The sequence below is a fragment of the Asterias amurensis genome, chromosome 6 (assembly GCF_032118995.1).
Source record: "Asterias amurensis chromosome 6, ASM3211899v1".
NCBI lineage: Eukaryota > Metazoa > Echinodermata > Asteroidea > Forcipulatida > Asteriidae > Asterias > Asterias amurensis.
Window position 1 is genome coordinate 3,996,167 of NC_092653.1, and position 20,024 is coordinate 4,016,190.

A 20,024-nucleotide genomic window follows, 5' to 3' on the forward strand; every position below is an offset into this window, starting at 1 on the left:
AGTCGACAGTCTGCGTATCTGGCACACCACAGTGTTGAGACACTCCTCGTGAACTTATCTAATGAGATCGATCTTGGGCGGATAACTGTCTTAGTTTCGTTAGACCTTTCATCCGCTTTCGACACTGTTCATCATGACATTCTCTGAAATATTCTCTCACCCCTCGGGTGTTCAAGACGTTGTGCTAGATTGGTTTAAATCCTACCTGACTGATCGCCAGCAAGTCATGTACATAAATGGGACTCAATCTGATCCTGTCTCCTTGAACTGTGGTGTCCCACAAGGTTCAGTTGGTGGGCCAATGTTATTGTCTATATATTTGAGTGAACTAAGGGATGTTTTTGATCTCCATCACATTAGATTCCATTGCTATGCTGATGATGTTCAAATTTATGTTTCTTTTGTTCCTAATCAACGGAATGCTTCTAGTGCCATCCACAAACTAGAATCATGCTTAGTTGATGTTATACAATGGATGGGATCCCATTCACCCAAGTTAAACAATGACAAATCTGAAATGATTTTACTTGGTTCTGTAGCTCATCTGGCTAAGGTCAAAGTCTCTCATATCAACATTGGTAATTGTACAATTAAGCCTTCTGTAGTCTGTAAAAATCTAGGTGTTACATTTGACTCTGCTATGTCTATGTCTAACCAGGTTTCTAACATATGTAAGTCAGTTTGGTATCAATTAAGAAATCTGGGCTTTATCCGCAAATACTTAACTCGTTCTACCACAGAAAAGATTGTTCATGCAATGATTCCTTCTCGGTTTGATTATTGTAATTCTCTCTTTTGTCTTCTACAACAGAATCAAATCTCGTAGCGTGCACAAGTACTTTTATTTGCTAACACGTGACGGACAATCCTCCAATCAAATGGCAAGGATCTGCTTGGGTGTTATATAAACACAAATAACACACTAAATTATAAGTCACGACTATTGTCACAGGTCGCAACTATACATCAAGTAGTAGATTTCACTAGTCACCTACTAGTCACGAATGCTTCTGCGACGTTAATGATGACATTTGGCGTCGCCTGAACATGAGTCAGCTTTGAGGACGGTCGTCCCTCAATTTCTAAGACGTTACTTGGTGTGAATCTGCTTTGTACTCAAAACGTCTATGTTTGGCTTTCAAAACGAAAATCTCTAATAATGGGTGACTTTGGAACGCTAGGTGGCAGCAGACTTACCAGGTAAGTTTCCATTGGTTACATAGTTCTGAGCATGCGCACAATACCGGGAACAATGGTTTTGTGTCTCTGCTTTTTACCTGGTATGTCTGCTGCCACTAAGCGTCTCGAAAGTCTCCTATTCCAGAGTCTCGCTCCAGGGTGTCCATAAATGTGGCAATGGGATGCCCTCTTGATCTTTTACCATGTTGAGGCTCCCACAGCTAGTATTTTTATTTGAATTTTAGTCGTTTTTTCTGTCTAAGTCTATGGACTAGTTGAGACTGAGGAGGGCTGGGCTTGGAGTTGGAGTCGGGTCAGGATGAGGGAAGTGTGGAAGAGTCACCAAAAAGGTATGATGTAGAGTCAGAACGAATAGCAGAGACAAAAATAAGCAGGCAGAATGACACAAAATCTTAACATGACTGGTATGAGTTTCTTATTTTATTTCATCACCTGGTGGCTGTGAAATAGCCTGAATTACAAACAACAAAATGAATTTGATTCTGGCTGATGAGACTGCACTTATGGTGAACTGTTCAAGCCTGGAATTTCATATTAGAAAGGACAAGTCAATTTTCATTTTATACAAGGCACTTCCATTGAAACATGTTAAGGTCAGTGGGAAACTTTTGAAGGGGCACCAAGGCCAAGACCAGGGGGGCAACGGAGGTCATGACCTCTGTGGGCTGCGTGTAATTCCAGGCCTGGTATTCATTGGACCTACAATTAATCTGAGTTCTAATAGAATGGATGTTAGTTACCGGTACAGACTAAGATGCTCAGTTATTGTTTGACGATGGAGATTCCTATAAAAAAAAAGAGGGCACAAAGAAATTTACTGTTAAACTGGGAAAAATAAATCATCATTTTTTTAAGCCGTCTTTTAAGATCAGCTTGTTTTGTTCTGATTTGCTCTGTACTAAGTCCCTCAAATTGTTTCTTAGAAATGAATTCTTTACCTTGCATAGCATTGGATAAAAATTTACCAGCATGCTACTTTTGTGCAGAATTTTAAACTACTCTTTGCGCTCCTTAGGTGCAGTAAATAAAGTTAAGAAATTAACATCAATAAATATTATTAGTGTGTTTAAATTTTCAAGCAGTTGTCACCAAAATACAAACACTAAACACCAATCTGCAGTTCACCAGCGATGGTTAGTAAAGTACATCTACAGCAATTCAAAATTATTTGTAAGTTTCACGTTGTTGAAATGGGACTGCTTAAAGACACTGGACACTGTCTTCACACTTGGTTTGTATCTCAACATATACATAAAATATACATGTGAAAATTTCAGCTCAATTGGTCGTCGAAGTTGCGAGATACACGTAATATTGAATGAAAAAACACCGTTGTCACTCAAAGTTGTGTGTTTTCAGATGCTTGATTTCGAGACCTAAAAATCGAATTCTGAGGTCTCAAAATCAAATTCGTGGAAAAAATTCTACTTCATGGGAAATATCTTACTTCAGGGGGGAGCCGTTTCTCAAAATGTTTTATGCTTCACAAAGGAAATTGTTCACCGCACACGAAATACTAATATTGAGTAGCAAATGTTAACGTTGGAGTTGCAACTGATGAGTAGCATTTTGCTCTGCTACACTACAAGGGAAATCGTTCACAGCATTAAGTTCATAACATTTTTTACATTTAAATGAGAACAATTATGGATAAATAGGAGCTGGTGAAAAAATTACCATTTACAAAACCTTAACAGTTTTAACATCTAGTAAGGCATTAGAGATCTTTTCTTCCACGGTAAAAAAAACGCAGCAAAACAGATTGCAGCAAAACTACACAAATCTACAAATCACAATGTCTTATTTTAATTTTTTTTTTTCATGGTTTATCCCATAGTAACTTTTTATAAAATAGAATTCAAAAGATTTCCAAAATTAGTACTGGCGCTTTAATTCAAGTTCAATTGCAGTGAACTACATACTCTTTGTGTTCGCTGAAGGTCCAGTCAAGTAAAGAGGTGTTCATAATCTCAAATGAAATTCACCAAAGTGCACATTACTAAAACTTTAAATCACCAAATCTGCAAATCACAATCTACAGTAACGAAAATCACCAAAATACACGTTTCTAAAACAATACTAAAACATCAAATCACCGTATAATTCTGCAAAACACAATATCTTTCTACACAATTACTTTTTGTTTATGATTATCCTAAAGTTACTTCATGTAACTTTGAAATAAAAAGGTTTTTAAAGTTAGTACCAACATTAGAGGCCTTCAGGGGAGGAGTTGCATCCAGCTTATCAGCAGCAGCCCAGTTTGTACTTGCACTATGTCTAGCACCAATTGAGTTCCAGTTGTCTTGTCTTCAACACTTTCAGTTCTCTAAGATGTGTTTACGATTATAGCACTTTTGTGTCTGATCTAATCAATCAAGCACCCTTAGCTTATTGTCGGATCCTGCTGAGTTATCAGGGTAAACATGTTTAGAATCACTGTATTGCAGTTGGTAAGCAGAGAAATACTTTAACTTTTAGGCCATATCTACATCTGTTGAAGTGTTGCGGCTACATGTATCTGTCCATCTGTAGTTGTCTCTATCGGTGCAGGATTGTATCGCCCAAATACAAGCGATTTGCAGTGGTTTTGTAACCTCCAACGAATGGGAACTAATCAGATCTCTAAGCAACTCTAAAACTGGTCACCAACCCAGGGGAAACGCAGACGAGATGGCCCTAAGACAACATGGAAAATGTAATCCAGAGGGACCTTTGCAGACTAGGCACTGGTTGGTCTGGGGAGGAGGCAGAAGTGGCAGCTCAAGATCAGTCTAGAAAGCTTCTCACCAGTCAGGCAGCCGGTGAAGAAATGCATGATGCTAACTTATGATGATGATGAAGTACAAGTTCAAAACTGACCTTAAAGCCATTATACACTTTCGGTAAACAGTATTGTCCAAGTCCCACACTTCGTGTATCACAACTTATATATAAAATAACAATCCTGTGGAAATTTAGGCTCAATCGGACATCGGAGTCGGGAGAAAATAACGGGAAAACCCACTCCTGTTTTCGCGCGTTTCGCCGTGTCATGACATGTGTTTATAACAAATCCGTAATTCTCGTTAACGAGAATTTATATTGTTTTACCGTTTTCTCAAAAAGTAAAGCATTTCATGGACTAATATTTCAAGAGAAGTCTTTCACCATTACCTTCTGTAAACCCTGTAAATTATTTGTAAATCTGTGAACTTTTTTTTTTTTCTGTACCGAAAGGGTCCAATGGCTTTAAATCACGAACCCAATCTGACTTGGTAACTAATTAAAAGCTGATACACTTTAAAGTATTAATTGTCTTCATTGAGTTTGAAGCGAGTTAGGCCTCACGTATGGCAACCAATTAAGTTTCCAAGGACTGTGTTTTTGTTATTGACGTCAATAGCCAGTAGAGACACACAAGATGGAATCAAATCACAGATAAGATTGTAAAAAAAAAATTGAAATTGACCTTAAAACACAAATCTAGTGGGAGTAGATAACTATTAAAGCCGATATGCTTTATTGAAGTTTTCAGTGATTTTAAATCAAATGTAGCCCTGCACAATATGGCAGCAAACAATTGTATTTCCAAAGGCTGCGTAGTTTTTAGCCTCAGTAGCGAGCAAAGCTATGGAGAAGTTGCAATCAAATCACTAAATTGGATTGTATATTCAAAAGAACCACTGAAAGCTTGCCTTAAAGGCACTGGACACTATTGGTAATTGTCAAAGACCAGTATTCTCACTTGGTGTATGTCAACATATGCGCATAAAATAACAAACCTGTGAAAATGTTGACTCAATTGGTCGTCGGAAGTTGCCAGTGAATAACGGAAGAAAAAACACCCTTGTCGCACAAGTTGTGTGCTTTCAGATGCCTTGACTTCAATAGCTCAGCTGAGGTCTCACATTCTTAATTTAAATATTTTAGTGAGAAATAACTTCTTTCTCAAAAACTACATTACTTCACAATGGTTTATTCTATCAAGAGCTCTCCATAGCCCTTTACTGAGTTAGTTTTTATTCTGACAATTATTTTGTATAGTTAATAGTGACCAGTGCCTTTAATCTAAACATCTATGAATCCAGCCATGGTTTATAAGATGGGTGTGACTTTAATCTATAGTCAATAAGCTTCAAAGAAGTAAAATCCAATATGAATTACGAACCAAAGAAAGAGAGGTAGTCTAAACCGACCTTAAAACACGAATCTAGTCTGAGCAGGCAACTAATTAAAGCCGATATTCTTTAAAGAAGTAATTGATTTTGAAGTGAGTGTAGCTTCTCCACACATGGCAGGCAATTAAGTATCCAAGGACTCTGTAAGGATTGACTTGAGGTTTTTGGAGCATATTGAACAAGGATTAATTTTGGCAATATTTTAAAGGCAATTACAGCATTGGTAAAAAAACAAAAATTGAGAAGATCACAGATTTACAAAAAACTTACACGGTCTAATGATGATGATAGTAGAAAATATTTCTGTCTGACTCTGAAATGTCATTTTTGATGAGAAATAAAAAAAACTATTTCCCACTTGGAGTTTATAGCTCAGTGTTGAGCATTCTATTCATTTTTCTTAAATGATGTCATGCAAAATATGTTATCAGGTTTACAGTTTTTCTCGTGACCCAGATGGCCGATCGATCTCAATCTTCTACAGGTTTGTCAGTTTATGATAAAAAGGTGGATTACATAAAGTGCTTATACGCTGCCAGCAACTGTCTTGTCAGCAAAAAAACAATCCATTACCTTGAAGTATTCATACTTCATAACAATCTGTACACAACCTACATCTAAGATATTTCAACAAATATAAATTACTGATTTGTGTATTTTTATAGAAAAAAATGCAGTTCAGAGCAATATGCATACCACCAATAACGAGTTTTGATTTGTGTGTCTCATACGGTGGAGAGTCTTATATAAATCAGAAAATATTTCTTAATTTCATGCTCTCTGCATATACAACCTAGTTTTGCTTGATAAGGTGAAGTGTTTGGATTAAATTAGAATCACTGGTTCACAGCTTGACCAAAAAGACTAAGCAAAAGTTTACTAAATTCTTATTTAGTGCGCATATCCATCATCGAGTGACACTCAAGGCGCTTTAACATACATTCATAAATACATCAGACAGTTTAGCTATTCCTATTGGTGGAGAGGGCGTCACGTGGGGGTGTTTAGGCGGTTGATAATGACCAGCTGTAGCTCTGTTTATAACCGGTTGTTTTCAGATACTACGCGCTAGTCTTGGTGCAAGATGTTTCTTGTTACGAGCGATGCGGTCGCTGTCGGTGAGTTGGCTGCGCTGTGTGTGAAAGGAAAACGAGAATGTCTTGCACCAAGACTACAACGCGCACGAACGGATCCGGAACTGGGCGTCTCAGTCGTAACAATGCAATACACGGACGTCGAACATACAGAGCTCAAGCAGGTCGGAAGCGGATAAGTTTTACAGAGTTTCTTACTTTTTTACGCCTTTTAACCGAAAAGGCATTTATGAATGGCAATAAAAGAGTAGTGACTCGTTCTTAAACGGCCGTTTAAAACCTTGCAGGGTCGTTGCCTTGCAATAAAGGCCCTCGCTTTCGACTCAGGCCTGTATCACACGGCAACGAGCCTGCCGGTTTTAAATAGCCGTTTAAGAACTACCCTTTTATTCCCTTAGTAATTTCCTGACATGTATGTGGGACTACGTTTGCATGAGACCTATGGGTCTATAGCCAGTGACTAGTGTGCATTTTGCTTTACTTATGGTTAGCAGTGTTGTTAAACTGTGCTAAGCGAATATTCCCTTACTATTGATGCACAGGTACAATGTGTTGCTCTTACATGTGCATGTAGTCTTACCGCAATGCATTCTATCCTTGACCATATTCCCATCAAAAAGGCACCAAAATAACTGTTTCTATACACACAGCCTTTTCAATTAAAAAAAAAACTGCAGCCACAGGTTTTTGTTCCATCATTTTCAGTCAAGTGTGAACATCTTTAGAAAGCAATTTTTTTTAATTTCCTGTAACTTGCATCCAAGTCACTATTATTAATTTCCCTTTAGGTTAATTAAAGGTCTTGTTGCATCACTCATGCAGAGCACATTTTTAACTGTAGTATGTTGATACAGGTGTTGGATAAAGCTTAAAACCTCATGGAAATCAAACTAAACTTGAAAAAACTTTTAAAATAAGAAAAGAATTACTGCCAGGGTTTTCCTTATTTTTTTATGTATTTTTTTTTATTAATTTGCTAGCAGGACCAATTAACTTGTCATTTCACTAATTCATCAGCTTTTTCACCAGTCATTGTTTCAAATGAAATATGGATGCTATCTAACACTGAACTAGCCCGTCCGACTACTCGGGAGGGAAGTTTGACTTTTCTTTAGGTGTTTTAACTGGCATTTGGCCATTGGACCATTGCTAAGGGGAAGAACACTGACCATTCGGGTTCAAATTTTACACTGGACCAGAGGCCCAAGCAAGTAAACTGACAATTCCATCTGTCTTGTGTTTAAACAAGTGAATGGCAACACCTTGCTGTGTAATATCTTAACAAAAACAAATTGTGATCAAATGTTGACTTTGGGTCTGATAAACTACCAGGGTTCTGCGAAGGATTTATTTATTGACAGAAAAATGTTTTCCACAGATCATAAACATAGCCTCAAACCAAAGAAGCGTTCAAAATTTATGGCTTTGGATACCATTTTCTTTTACTGGTTTTTATATTCAAATTCCTTTAAAGACACTGAACACTATTGGTAATTGTCAAAGACTAGTCTTCACAGTTGGTGTATCTTAACATATGCATAAAATTACAAACCTGTGAAAATTTGAGCTCAATCGGTCGTCGAAGTTGCGATATATTAATGAAAGAAAAAACACCCTTGTCGCACCATGGTCACACGAAGTTGTGTGCTTTCAGATGCTTGATTTCGAGACCTCAAATTCTAAACCTGAGGTCTCGAATTGAAACCTACGTCACTTCAGAGGGGGCTGTTCCTCACAATGTTTTATATTATATAACTGACATACAGATCCTTGTCATTTGATTGGTGGAACTTACTTCACGTGACATTCACTATTACTCCCATCCGCACCGGCGATCAAAAAGACCTATTCGCCCATGGGGAATAGCAATTCCCATTCAACAGTTAGGATCATCCTTGTTCCCAATGTCTTTGAGCAGTACAGTGTGCCGCCGCGCCGCTGCTAAAACAAAGGAGCACCTGTGCAAAAGGTCGTGATCCGATTTGTGCATTGTTGCCGCAATGCGGCGCTATATGATTTTTGGTTGTCAGTAACTTGTGTGATTCATAATGTTATACTTTTAAAATACATCAAATGACAAGGATCTATATGTAAGTTATATAAAACAAATATTGAGTGGCTTTAATTTGTGGAATGGAAGGAATATTATTGCTCGGTAAAATTTGGACTGTTCCATTTCACTTGGCTTCGCCTCGTGAAATGAAACAGTCCAAATTTTACCTTGCGATAATATTCCTCCCATTCCACTCTGAGCCACTCAATATTTGTATACTATCAACCTCTCCCCATTACTTGTAATCAAGAAAAGTTTTATGATAATAATTATTTTGAGTAATTACCAATAGTGTCCACTGCCTTTAAAGGGAAATTGCAAATTAACATTACAATATTTGAACAATAAAATGAAAATGTGTGGTGGTCGGAAGTAAAGAAAATTCTGCCAGTGGTGTATGGGGAATCATATGTGCCTGCACCAACCACTGAGTTACCTTTAAATTGTATTGACTTTACTTCATTTGAACCATTTTATGACAAGTGAGAACTGTGTACATGTTCTTCCCATAGTGCTTTAGATGCCTTTTAAAGGGAAGGTACACGTTTGTACTAAAAACAAATATTAACTTAAAAACTGACTTGGTAACGAGCATTGGAGAGCTGTTGATAGTATAAAACATTGTGGGAAACGACTCCCTCTGAAGTAACATAGTTTTTGAGAGAGAGGTAATTTCTCACTAAATAATAAAAGACTTCTAGCTAGAAGTGATTTGTTCCTATCTGAAAGCACACCAATTCGTCCATCAAGGGTGTTGGTTAACCATTCATCATTTTCTCGCAACTTCGAAGACCATTTGAGTCCAAACTTTCACATGGTTGTTATTTTATGCTTATGATGGGATACACCAAACGAAGAGACTGGTCTTTGACAATTACCAAACGTGTACCTTCCCTTTAAGCTGGGTCAGCAATACTGTTTTCCTAGTTTGAATCTGGTCTCGTAACTATTTTACAGTCTCGTGGATTTTACTCCTAGATTCAAGCCCTGCCATTACCCACACCTTCCCAACATGTCTCATGTTGTGCCTGGTCATACATTTGAGAACAATTTGATTTAAAAAAATTTGTATTTATACAAAATCCAAAGATTTATAGAAAATCTTAAGCTCCTTATGACAGTCATTTAAACAGAACTTTTTTAATAATAATAATATGGATTTATAATGCAATTTCAATGTGCAATTTTCAATGTGTACATTTAGGGGAGTGGCTTAACTATTTCACGTATTTTTTATATATTTTTTTTGTTTATTTTTTTATTACCAATTTGCCTTCTATTTAATTTCAAATTTTAAATTTATGTAAAATTGTTATAATTCAGCCTTTGTGCTGCGAGGACAGTTTTTTAATAAACCATTTTATCTATCTATCTATCTAATGCCCGACTTCTCCAGAACACTGATCAGCTGTCTACACAAAAAGCAATACAAAGTGAAAATGAAGGAATTAAATACTTGTATTTAAATTAAACCAAATGTACGTCTATGTAAGCAAGTTCCCTCTTGAAGTTGTCAAGTGATGGTATTTTTACGAAAGGAGCTGCTGATGGGTGATTTAATTATACCAATACTTGCCATGAATGAAACCAGGTTATCTTCACAATAGGAGTGCCCTTGTACATTTAAAACAAAATTTGTCATTGTTCCACACCACAATTTTAATTAAGGCTGCTCCCTGGTAGTTTCAATAGTCACTTTTTAATCAAAGTTGAGCTATTCACAGTTATTGATTGATTGCGCGCACAACAGTGAAGACAATACAAACAGGCAACCAATCGTATCATTTGGGCTGGCGTCCTTATAACATGTGACCAGGAATAACCAACCAGCACCCCACGAGAGTCTCCATGCCATATATAAATACATGGGATTTGAGACTTAGCTCGGTGAGGTGTCATTTTGGTTTGCGGTAACACGTGTATCTACTTCCCAGGTAGATTTTGTTCTTTGGAGAACTGTCTTGCTATAAATTCAGAATAGATTGTTTGAGACTTCTCAGTTCTGAAAAGAACTGTCCTGCTTTTAAACTACTACCTGGGCTGAAGGTAAACAATCGGACGGTACTACTCCTCTAGCTCTTAGTGGATCATTATTAACTTCACTATCACAGAGTAAGTTCTTTAATTTGTCTCAACGTTTCGACTATAGCTTGCTCTTGTCTCCGTCAGGAGACAGTTTGTGAAGATTCAGCTTTCCAATTTTGAGATATTGGTCTGAAAGATATCCATATTTGCCAAGACTAAATCTACATGCAATGTATGATGGCTTGCAAAGCTTCTCAAGCACAATTCCTGATGCTACATGCAGTTACCACTCTTACACTGATCATTTTAAACATCAATCAAACATCAGCTTCTGATGCAACTGCATGTAAGACAAATATGAGAGAGTTTCTATCTGCAGAAAATAGAAAATTACTGCAACTTTCATATCAAGCGAAAGTAACTCATTCTCATGTCCTCTGTGTGAGATACTGCCATGCTGATCCTCAGTGCCACTCAGTCAATTACAACATTGACAATCATCTGTGTGAGCTGAACAATGCTACCAGGGCTCAGTATCCTGATGACTTCATTACATACTATGGTAGTGTGTACTTTGATGCTGATGTAGAAACACCTCACTTCTCTCTACCTGACCAAGCACTCCCTACACAGCCTGATACAACCATCTCCTCTGGGCCTCAAAACAGCAGTTGCCAGGAGCTTCTTGTGGCAGGTCATAATGTGAGTGGTATCTACACAATATTCCCTGCTGGATTCAACAACACCCTTCAAGTATACTGTGACATGGACACTGATGGTCAGGGTTGGATGGTCATTCAGAGGCGTCAAGACGGCAGTGTTGATTTCTATCGTAACTGGACTGACTACCAGGGTGGCTTTGGTAACTTGTCTGGTGAATTCTGGCTTGGAAATGAGAACCTACGTACTCTGACTGAGTCTGCAGGACCATGGAAGCTGAAGATTGAGATGGTCAGATGGGATGGAGAAGAATCCTTTGCTGAATATGGACACTTCAAGATTGGTGGGGACAACTATCAACTTGAGATTGGCTCCTACAAGGCGAGCAGCACAGCAGAAGATTCACTTGAATACCACAATGGAATGATGTTCAGCACTAAGGACAAGGATAATGATCTAAGGGGCAACAGTAACTGTGCTGTACTGTTCAAAGGAGCATGGTGGTATAATAGTTGTTATCATTCTAATTTAAATGGTAAGTATTATCCATATGAATCTGCTAACGGGGATGGTATAAATTGGTTTGGTCAGGTGATGGTATACAAATCTCTCAAAACATGTTCCATGAAAATGTGCCTCTCAAACAAGTAACTAATTATAGAGCAACGAAAAAAAGATTGGGAAGCTTAAATTCTTGAACAAAAATTACGTTTGGTTTTAAACTTTGCATAGTGGAAATATGATTTAGTAAATGGTTGCGGTAAGCATGTTGTTACCGCAAATTTACTATAACAACAAATAACTAATTTCTTATGTTGAAGTTGTTTTTAACTCTTAAGAATGCAAACTTTTTTTCGACACACCCTTCATGATGTTTGATGAGTTGTAATTTGAGTTTTACACATGCAATCAAAACACTGAAAACGGCTGGGTGTAAAAAAAGTCAGTTAGATGTACAAATTATTGGGAAATGAACAGATTACCTTTAAAATATCTTTGATGGTGTGGTATTAAATATTGGACCCTTCAAACATCGGGATAAAGTCAGTGGTGTTGTCACTTACAATGTAAGAGCTTAGATTTTAGGAAAATAAATCAAATTCTGGGTAGCTAAAGGACTAAAATAATGCTAGACATATGGCTGCTCAGAAAGAAAGAAAAAAGACTAATTTAATGGAAGCTTCGAGTAATACAAATCAAAGTACACCTGTGGGAGAAAGATAATGATTTGGCATATATTTAAAAATGTACTATTTTTTTTACAAGGTACTAGAAGTTTTTTGTGAAAAGGATATTTTTCAAAGAATTTTGTTTTTTTCTCCATGCCAGTTTCATTTGCAGTGATTATGGACTCAGCAACCCTAACCAGTATTGCACTTCTTTCACTCCATTGTCATTGAATATAGTTAAAGGCTGTGGACACTATTGGTAATCACTCACAATAATTATTAGCACAAAACCTTTCTTGGTGACCAGTAATGGGGAGAGGTTGATGGTTATAAACCATTGTGAGAAATGGCTCCCTCTGAAGTGCCATAGTTTTCGAGAGAGAAGTAATTTTCCACGAATTTGATTTCGAGACCTCAAGTTTAGAAGGTCTCAAAATCAACTATCTAAACGCACACAACTTCGTGTGACAAGGGTATTTTTTCTTTCATTATTATCTCGGAAGTTTGATGACCGATTGAGCTCAAATTTTCACAGGTTTGTTATTTTATGCATATGTTGAGATACAACAAGTGAGAAGACTGGTCTTTGACAATTACCAATAGTGTCCACTGCCTTTAAGTCAACTGGACTTACTATTTATTCCTGCAGACAGTTTCACGTCCTATCTTGGTTGCATCATCAAGCCGACTGATCTTGTGGCAGATCCCTCGACGTCTGCACGATTCAGTGACCCCAACACGGGTCACCAACCTTTTGTTGCTACAAGATCAGTCGGCCTGTTGATGCATCCAGGACAAGACCTGAACAGTTTCGTCACAAATAATAGTAATTCCAGTTGACTTGACTATATATTATATTATCGGATGACGGATTAAATTCGTAAATATTTCATTCGTAATTTCAACTATTTTTGACAATGTTCAGACAGTCTAAAATAAAAATATAAAATAAATAAAAGGTAAATTCAATAAAGACAAAGAAATATCATTGGTGATTTGATGTTTTAGTAATGTGTATTTTGGTGAATTTCGTTTGAGATATTGAACACATCTTTACTTTACTGCACCTTCAGCGAACACAAAGAGTATGTAGTTTACAATGTGATTTAAAGCACCAGTGCTAATTTTTTAAACCTTTTTAATTCAATGTTATAAAAATTACTATGGGATAAACCTTTAAAAAAAAATTATTGTAGATTTGTTGATGTTTTAGTAATGTGTATTTTTGTGAATTTCATTTGAGATAATGAACACCTCTTTAATTTACTGCACCTTCAGTGAGGACAAAGAGTATATGTAATTTACTTTAATCATGGAGGAAGGAAGAGAAGGAGTTCGAACGACCCGCAAAACCGCAGAGTAAAAAAAGAATACCATGACAGTGCCCCTGTCTGACCAGTGGAAAAAGATAGGAGACCTCCAGCTGGACGGCCGATTAGTGAGCGTGATTAGATCTTTTTGACAGAAGGTGTGGTATCGCCACTCTGCACCGTTGCCTTCGTGTAAAGTTGAATCATTGGAGACAAGAATTGTGAATATACACGTTTTCATTTACCGTTTGTGGTGTTTACATGGAAATATCATAGCATATTTTTACATTTTTTGTGACTTTCCTGTCACTTGCATTGGTACAAAATTGGGGTATTTTTTAGCACTTAAGGATGGTTGGTATTCAATTGTGTTTTTTGAATTGGTGGGCGAAAGTGTACACACATTTTAACACGTCTCAAAAAAGTTTTTTTTCTATTATATCCATACGACATTATTTGACACCATAGTTGAGTGAAGAACCAAGTGCGCACGCGCAAACTCACATACGCCAGGTCGCCCGATGTTTGTATAAGATATGTGGGTGATTATGAGGTGTCATTAAAGGAACACGTTGCCTTGGATCGGTCGAGTTGGTCTTTGAAAAGCGTTCTGTAACCGTTTATTGTAAAATGTATATGGTTAGAAAGATATTGTAAAAGTAGAATACAATGATCTACACAAATATGCCTCGAAATTGCGTGGTTTTCTTTTCACCCTGTTAACTAACACAGTCGGCCATTTAAGGGAGTCAAAATTTTGACTCCCATAAATGGCCGACCGTGATAGTTCGCGACGTAAAAGGAAAACCGTGCAATTTCGAGTGATACTTGTGTGGATCATTATATTCTACTTTTAAAACATCTTTCTAACCAATGCATTTCATAACAAACGGTTTCAAACGCTTTTAATAGACCAACTCGTCCGATCCAAGACGACCGCGGTACCACGGGTTCGACTTTTGAAGTCCCTTCGTTTGAGCTCCTTCTCTTCCTTCCTCCATGCTTTAATATAATGTGATTTAAAGCTCCAACTACTAATTAATAAAATCTTTTTAATTCAATGTTATAAAAAGTTACTATGGGATAAAATTAATGTAGATATGATTTGGGTGAATTGTAGATTTGTGTAGTTTTGCTGCAATCTGTTTTGCTGTGGGTTTTTTACCAAGAAAATATCTCACGCCTTACTAGATGTTAAAACGGTTTTGTGAATGATAATTTTTTCACCAGCTCGAATTAATCCATAATTTGTCTCATTTAAGTGTGAACGTAAACTAAATCCAATGAACTATTTCCCTTGTAGTATAGCAGAGCAAAATGCTACACAAAAAACATCAGTTGCAACTCAAAAGTTATCATTTACTACTCAATACATGTTTAGTATTCAGTGTGCAGTGAGTGATTTCCCTTGTATCAGTTGCTACTCAAAAATCACAAATTCTACTCAATATTGGCATTCAGTGTGCACAAAATATGTTTCGTCTACAGGTTTTGCTATGCAAAATTGCTGGATGAAATCGTTCCCTGGTGTGCACAAAATCTGTTCACGGGATGAAATTGTTTTTCTGAAATATATTACTTAATACTTTTATAGAAAAGACTGGTTGTTTTTTACCATAAGGCTATTAAAATTAAACAACATTGTAAAAACTTCATATGAAGTTATTTTAGAGAAAACTTCATATAAGTTATTTTAGAGAGGATGTCTTGTCATGTTCAAAGCTGACTTGTGGATGTATTAGGAATTATGATTTCTCATCCAGTTACTGAATGCACGCACCCTCCCTCCCTATCGTTATAAAGGGTGAGGTATCAAATGCGACAACTGGGTGGTGAGCTGAGAGTTCATAATTCCATACATCCTCAAGCCTGCCTTGATCATGATGTCAATATTTTACTACATGCTTCAACGGATCGCCTTGATCTAGTAGCCCGTAGCCGTTGTAGCCACAAACAGGAACACCCTTTGAACACTTTTAACCATTCCCTACCTATACTAAAAGAAAACGTCCATTTTTACTGCAAGCTTTAATTAGACATGCAACTTTCTAATTGCAAAAATAACAGAGGAAATGACCGATTACTTAACTTTTGTACAGTGTTTTCCAGTTTTCTATGGCACTGTTTTAGAAAAGACAAAAGTGGAAATCTGCTGATCAGCTGAAAAGTTGCATGCCCGTTTAATGAGAGCCTCGTTCTTGGAGCCTATGTAGGCCCTTTAATCAGTCTCAATTCAACGATGGGAAACTTACAAATAATTTTCAATTGCTCTAGATTTACTTTTTTCTAACCATCGCTGGTGAATTGCAGATTGGTGTTTAGTGTTTGTACTTTGGTGGCATTTGCTTGAAAATTTAAACACACTTATTATAGTTATATATGTAATTTCTTAACTTTATTTACTGCACCTAATGAGCACAAAAGAGTAAAATTCTGCACCAAAATAACATGCTGGTAGATCCTTAGAACAAACAAGCTAATCTTAAGACTTTTCCCCATTTAACAGCAAATTACTTATAGCCCTCTTTTTTAGGAGTCTTCATCATCAAACAATAACTGAACATTGTAGTCTGTAACTAACATCCATTCTATTAGCACTCAGACTAATCTGGTATTGTAGGTCCAATGAATACCAGGCCTGGAATTACACGCAGCCCACAGAGGTCATGACCTCCGTTGCCCCCCTGGTCTTGGCCTTGGTGCCCCTTCAAAAGTTTCCCACTGACTTAATGAGATTTTCCAATAGAATTGCCCTTTGCAAAATGAAAATTGCCTTATCCTTTCTAAGATGTATTCCAGGCTTGAACAGTTTACCACTAGTGCAGTCTCATTAGGGAGAATCAAATTCATTTTGTTGTTTGTAATTCAGGCAATTTTACAGCCACCATGTGATGAAATAAAACAATCAGCTCATACCAGTCATGTTAACCACTCTTGTCATTCTGCCTGCTTATTTTCGTCTCTGCTATTCATTCTGACTCTACATTATGCCTTAGGTCTTTTTTGGTGATTCCTCTTCCACATTTCCCTCATCCTGACCCGACTCCAACTCCAAGCCCAGCCCTCCTCAGTCACAACTAGTCCATAGACTTAGACAGAAAAAACACTAAAATTCTAATTAAAAAAGAAGCTGTGGGAGCCTCAACATGGTTAAAGTTCAAGAGAGCATCCCAGCGCAACATTTATGGACACCCTGGAGCGGGACTCAGGAATTTCAGAGAGTTTTCATTCTCAACTACAGATGGTTCTGCAACGGTTGTAGTTTTCAGCCAAATGTCGTTTTCAGCACAACGCAGATTCATCCCAAGTACTGTGGTAGAAATTTGAGGGGTGACCGTCCTCAAAGCTGACGTATTCGCAGATGACGCCAAATGTCATTATTACCTGTTACCATCGCAGAACAATCCTTCGTTTCTTATGACTTATTTGATTTGTGTTTGATAGACGGTTGATGATGCTCGTCAAGTCTCGCAAATACAGAGAGCAATCGGGCAGGGTAATGATTGAAGGACGACGTCTGATCAGTGATGCTATAAACTCGGGGGTCCAAGCCCACACACTGTTCTTCAGTCAACTCCAGAGTTTGGAGGGTATCCCTTTGCACAAGACAAGAGCTGTTCTCGTCAAAGTCCCCTACAGAGAGATCACCATGTGGTCGGATGTTGTAACACCACAGGGCGTTATAGGTAAGAATGATTTGATGGCTTGCATAGTGGAGGTGCATGTGTACAATGATAAAGGGTTGTGGTAACACTCTTTGTGAGTGTATGATTCTAAGGAAAACTAGAGGTTTACAAACATTTCAAACAGTTTGCTCAGTTTTTAATCTGGAAAAAAAGCTTGACTCGTATATGACTTCCAACACGTCGATATGACAAAATCTTTCTGAAATTTTTGAGCTCCTTTTGAAATGTCGTTTCTGCAACAAAACCTTGACTTGACCAACAAAAAAAGTTTTTTAAACATAAACAGTTTCTCATAATAAGGACCAGGATTTGAGGTTTGAAGATTTTCTTGTGAGATGGCCATTTTTTGTTGTCAATTGTTTGTAATAAATTATTCACACCTTTCTTATTCATTTGCTTATTTATTTATTTCTTCTTTTATAGTGACGCGAAAACTTCTACAGGTAAATTATTTTACATACATCTTCATTCACAGTGTAGGGATTCATGTCATGATCAAAACCCTTTAGCGTCTAAACATTGTACTTTCTACTTACCAGACCCATCCTCTTTAAAGAGAGATATCTCAAAGCTCTTGGAGCGAGGCTTCGTTGGGTTCTTCTCTGCACTGATATCGGGGAACTCCGACTGCAATGCCTCAATAATCTGATCGGCATTGCGGCCGTACACTCGTCAGGAACGACTGTAAATAAATGCAAATAATATATGGCAATTAGTGAAAATGAGTATTGGGCAATTCAAGTGTTCAAAGACACATGTTAAAAAAACAGATCAGGTTCTGCAGTAGCCTTGACTCAAGGCTGTTGGCGTAGTGTGCCCCGGCCCGGCGCGGCTCGGCTCGATTCGGCAGTCTGCACGCTGTGCATACACGAACAATGTACATGTATACAGTACATTGTATGTACAGTACATTGTACAGTGAGAAGAGTATAACGAAGTCGTGAGTACGGTCGTGTCTTTCTACTTTCAATTCAACCTCGCACACGTGGCATGGGTCTGTAACAGCTTTATCGGAATTCCGATAAAAGGGCGTGCATGATCTGGGCATGTCATTCTAAACATTGGCCAATCACAAGCGCGATTGAGAATGACGTATGTGTGCTTGCAGAACGTTGTGATTGACATCGCAGCAAGAGTTTATAGGTCAACCAACAACCAATGAGAACGGGTTGTTAGTAAACATTACCATAATGAGCTCCGCCCTAAATTTTGGCAGTTACAAAACCATCAAGGCGCTACTTAGAAAGTACTCATGATGTACCGTACGTGTACCATACAGATGGTACATGTAATGTACATATACATACAGTAGGTATGTGTGAGTATATACGCTGTACACGTAATTATATGCACTGTGTTATGTATGGGGGTGCGCTGGCGGAACTCAGTGACGGGGACTGGGATTTTGCAGGTTGCGGCTGGCTGTAGCGCCTTGATCAAGGCTAGTTCTGCAGTGGCAGTGGACAGCATTTTTTAGTAGGTTGAGGAGAACTTTCGTCTTTTGACTTTAATAATATTAATAGCATGGAAACCACCCCCAGCAAAGTTGCACACTACAAAGTCGCCTCCTAGCAAAGTCACCCCCTCACTTAAATTACAAAGTCGCCCCCTCTCAAGTTAAAGTCGTCCACTGACAGAGTTGCCCCCACGACTTTGTAGTGGCTAGTGGGCGACTTTGCAGTGAGTGGGTAACTTTACTGGGGGGGGGGGGGGGCGAGTTGACTGACATTCAATTATAGAGTCTCACTTTTTATGTCTGACCTGATCAAATGCAAGACGAATTTCCACTAATTACACAATTTATTATGAATTAAAAGAGTATCTGATTAATCCCTCAATTGAGAAATTCCTGTTGATAAAAAATGAGTGAAAAAGTGGCGGCAGGATACGTAAAGTTTTCCCAAGCCCAGCAGTCAGCACATGAGACTACACGAGTCTCACGACCAGTCGACCACCGAACAGTGCACAGCGTTTCAGGTATCAAAATGCATGCGCAACTTGATTGAACGAACCATGAACTAGGCTGTTTCAGTCAAATTTAATGCAGGTGATTTTCTCTCTGACAAGATGTGGTCTGTTAAGGTGTATTCTTAGAAGTAAAAATCAATTTAAAATTTTGAAATCGGATGTTTGGTTGCAGAGATATACCGTTTTTAAGGAGCGAGAATCGTGAAAAAAACGTACCCGTGTTCAAGTTCAATTCTGATGTTTTTCTTCATATCGGCCACGGCCAAGTTTAATGCACAGCCTATGGCAATAGAGGGCGCACACTAGGCGAGCGCCCTCTATCACTGGGGAGGTTTACAAACTGTGCTTTGAGGAGGCGCTAGTATGATTTTTTATGAACGGCAAAAAGTGATATTTTGTGAATAAAACTGAGGAGCGGCATCGTGGGGGAAATTGTTAACTATAAAAATTAAATATGTGTTAAGTTTTGCAGGTGTTTGTGTGAATATTCTTTATTAATTATGTCAACAAATAGCATTATTAAATTAACCAGAATGGAATTAAATTAAAGAGTTTATGACTGGTGTTTTCTTTAATTTAAGATCAGTTGATCCTTTGATTTAAAATTGTAGCATTAACACAGTAAAAATTTAGAACAATCTTTAAAAAACTTGAGGATGAAGGCATTGGTATACATCGATTATTTTTGTTATATTTACA

At 37.7% G+C, this 20,024-nt stretch overlaps 2 protein-coding genes across 2 annotated transcripts in view; one reads left to right on the plus strand and one right to left on the minus strand.

The window, feature by feature from the left end:
• Positions 1 to 20,024, minus strand: part of LOC139937998 (selenoprotein H-like) — a 57,557-nt gene that overhangs the window by 36,333 nt on the left and 1,200 nt on the right. The window contains exon 2 of the mRNA XM_071933327.1: positions 17,894 to 18,039. Within this exon, the coding sequence (XP_071789428.1) occupies positions 17,894 to 18,039 (146 nt within the window). The remainder of the gene's footprint in view (positions 1 to 17,893; positions 18,040 to 20,024) is intronic.
• Positions 10,770 to 13,201, plus strand: LOC139938078 (uncharacterized). Its single transcript, XM_071933457.1, has 2 exons — positions 10,770 to 11,763; positions 13,011 to 13,201. Exons 1-2 carry the CDS (start codon positions 10,770 to 10,772, stop codon positions 13,199 to 13,201), a joined length of 1,185 nt encoding a protein of 394 aa, XP_071789558.1.

Coding starts and splice junctions, on each gene's coding strand:
- LOC139938078 (XM_071933457.1), top strand. CDS start 10,770: ATGGCTTGCAAAGCTTCTCAAGCACAATTCCTGATGCTACATGCAGTT. Junction 11,764..13,010: donor TGAATCTGCTAACGGGGATG/GTATAAATTGGT, acceptor TTATTCCTGCAG/ACAGTTTCACGTCCTATCTT.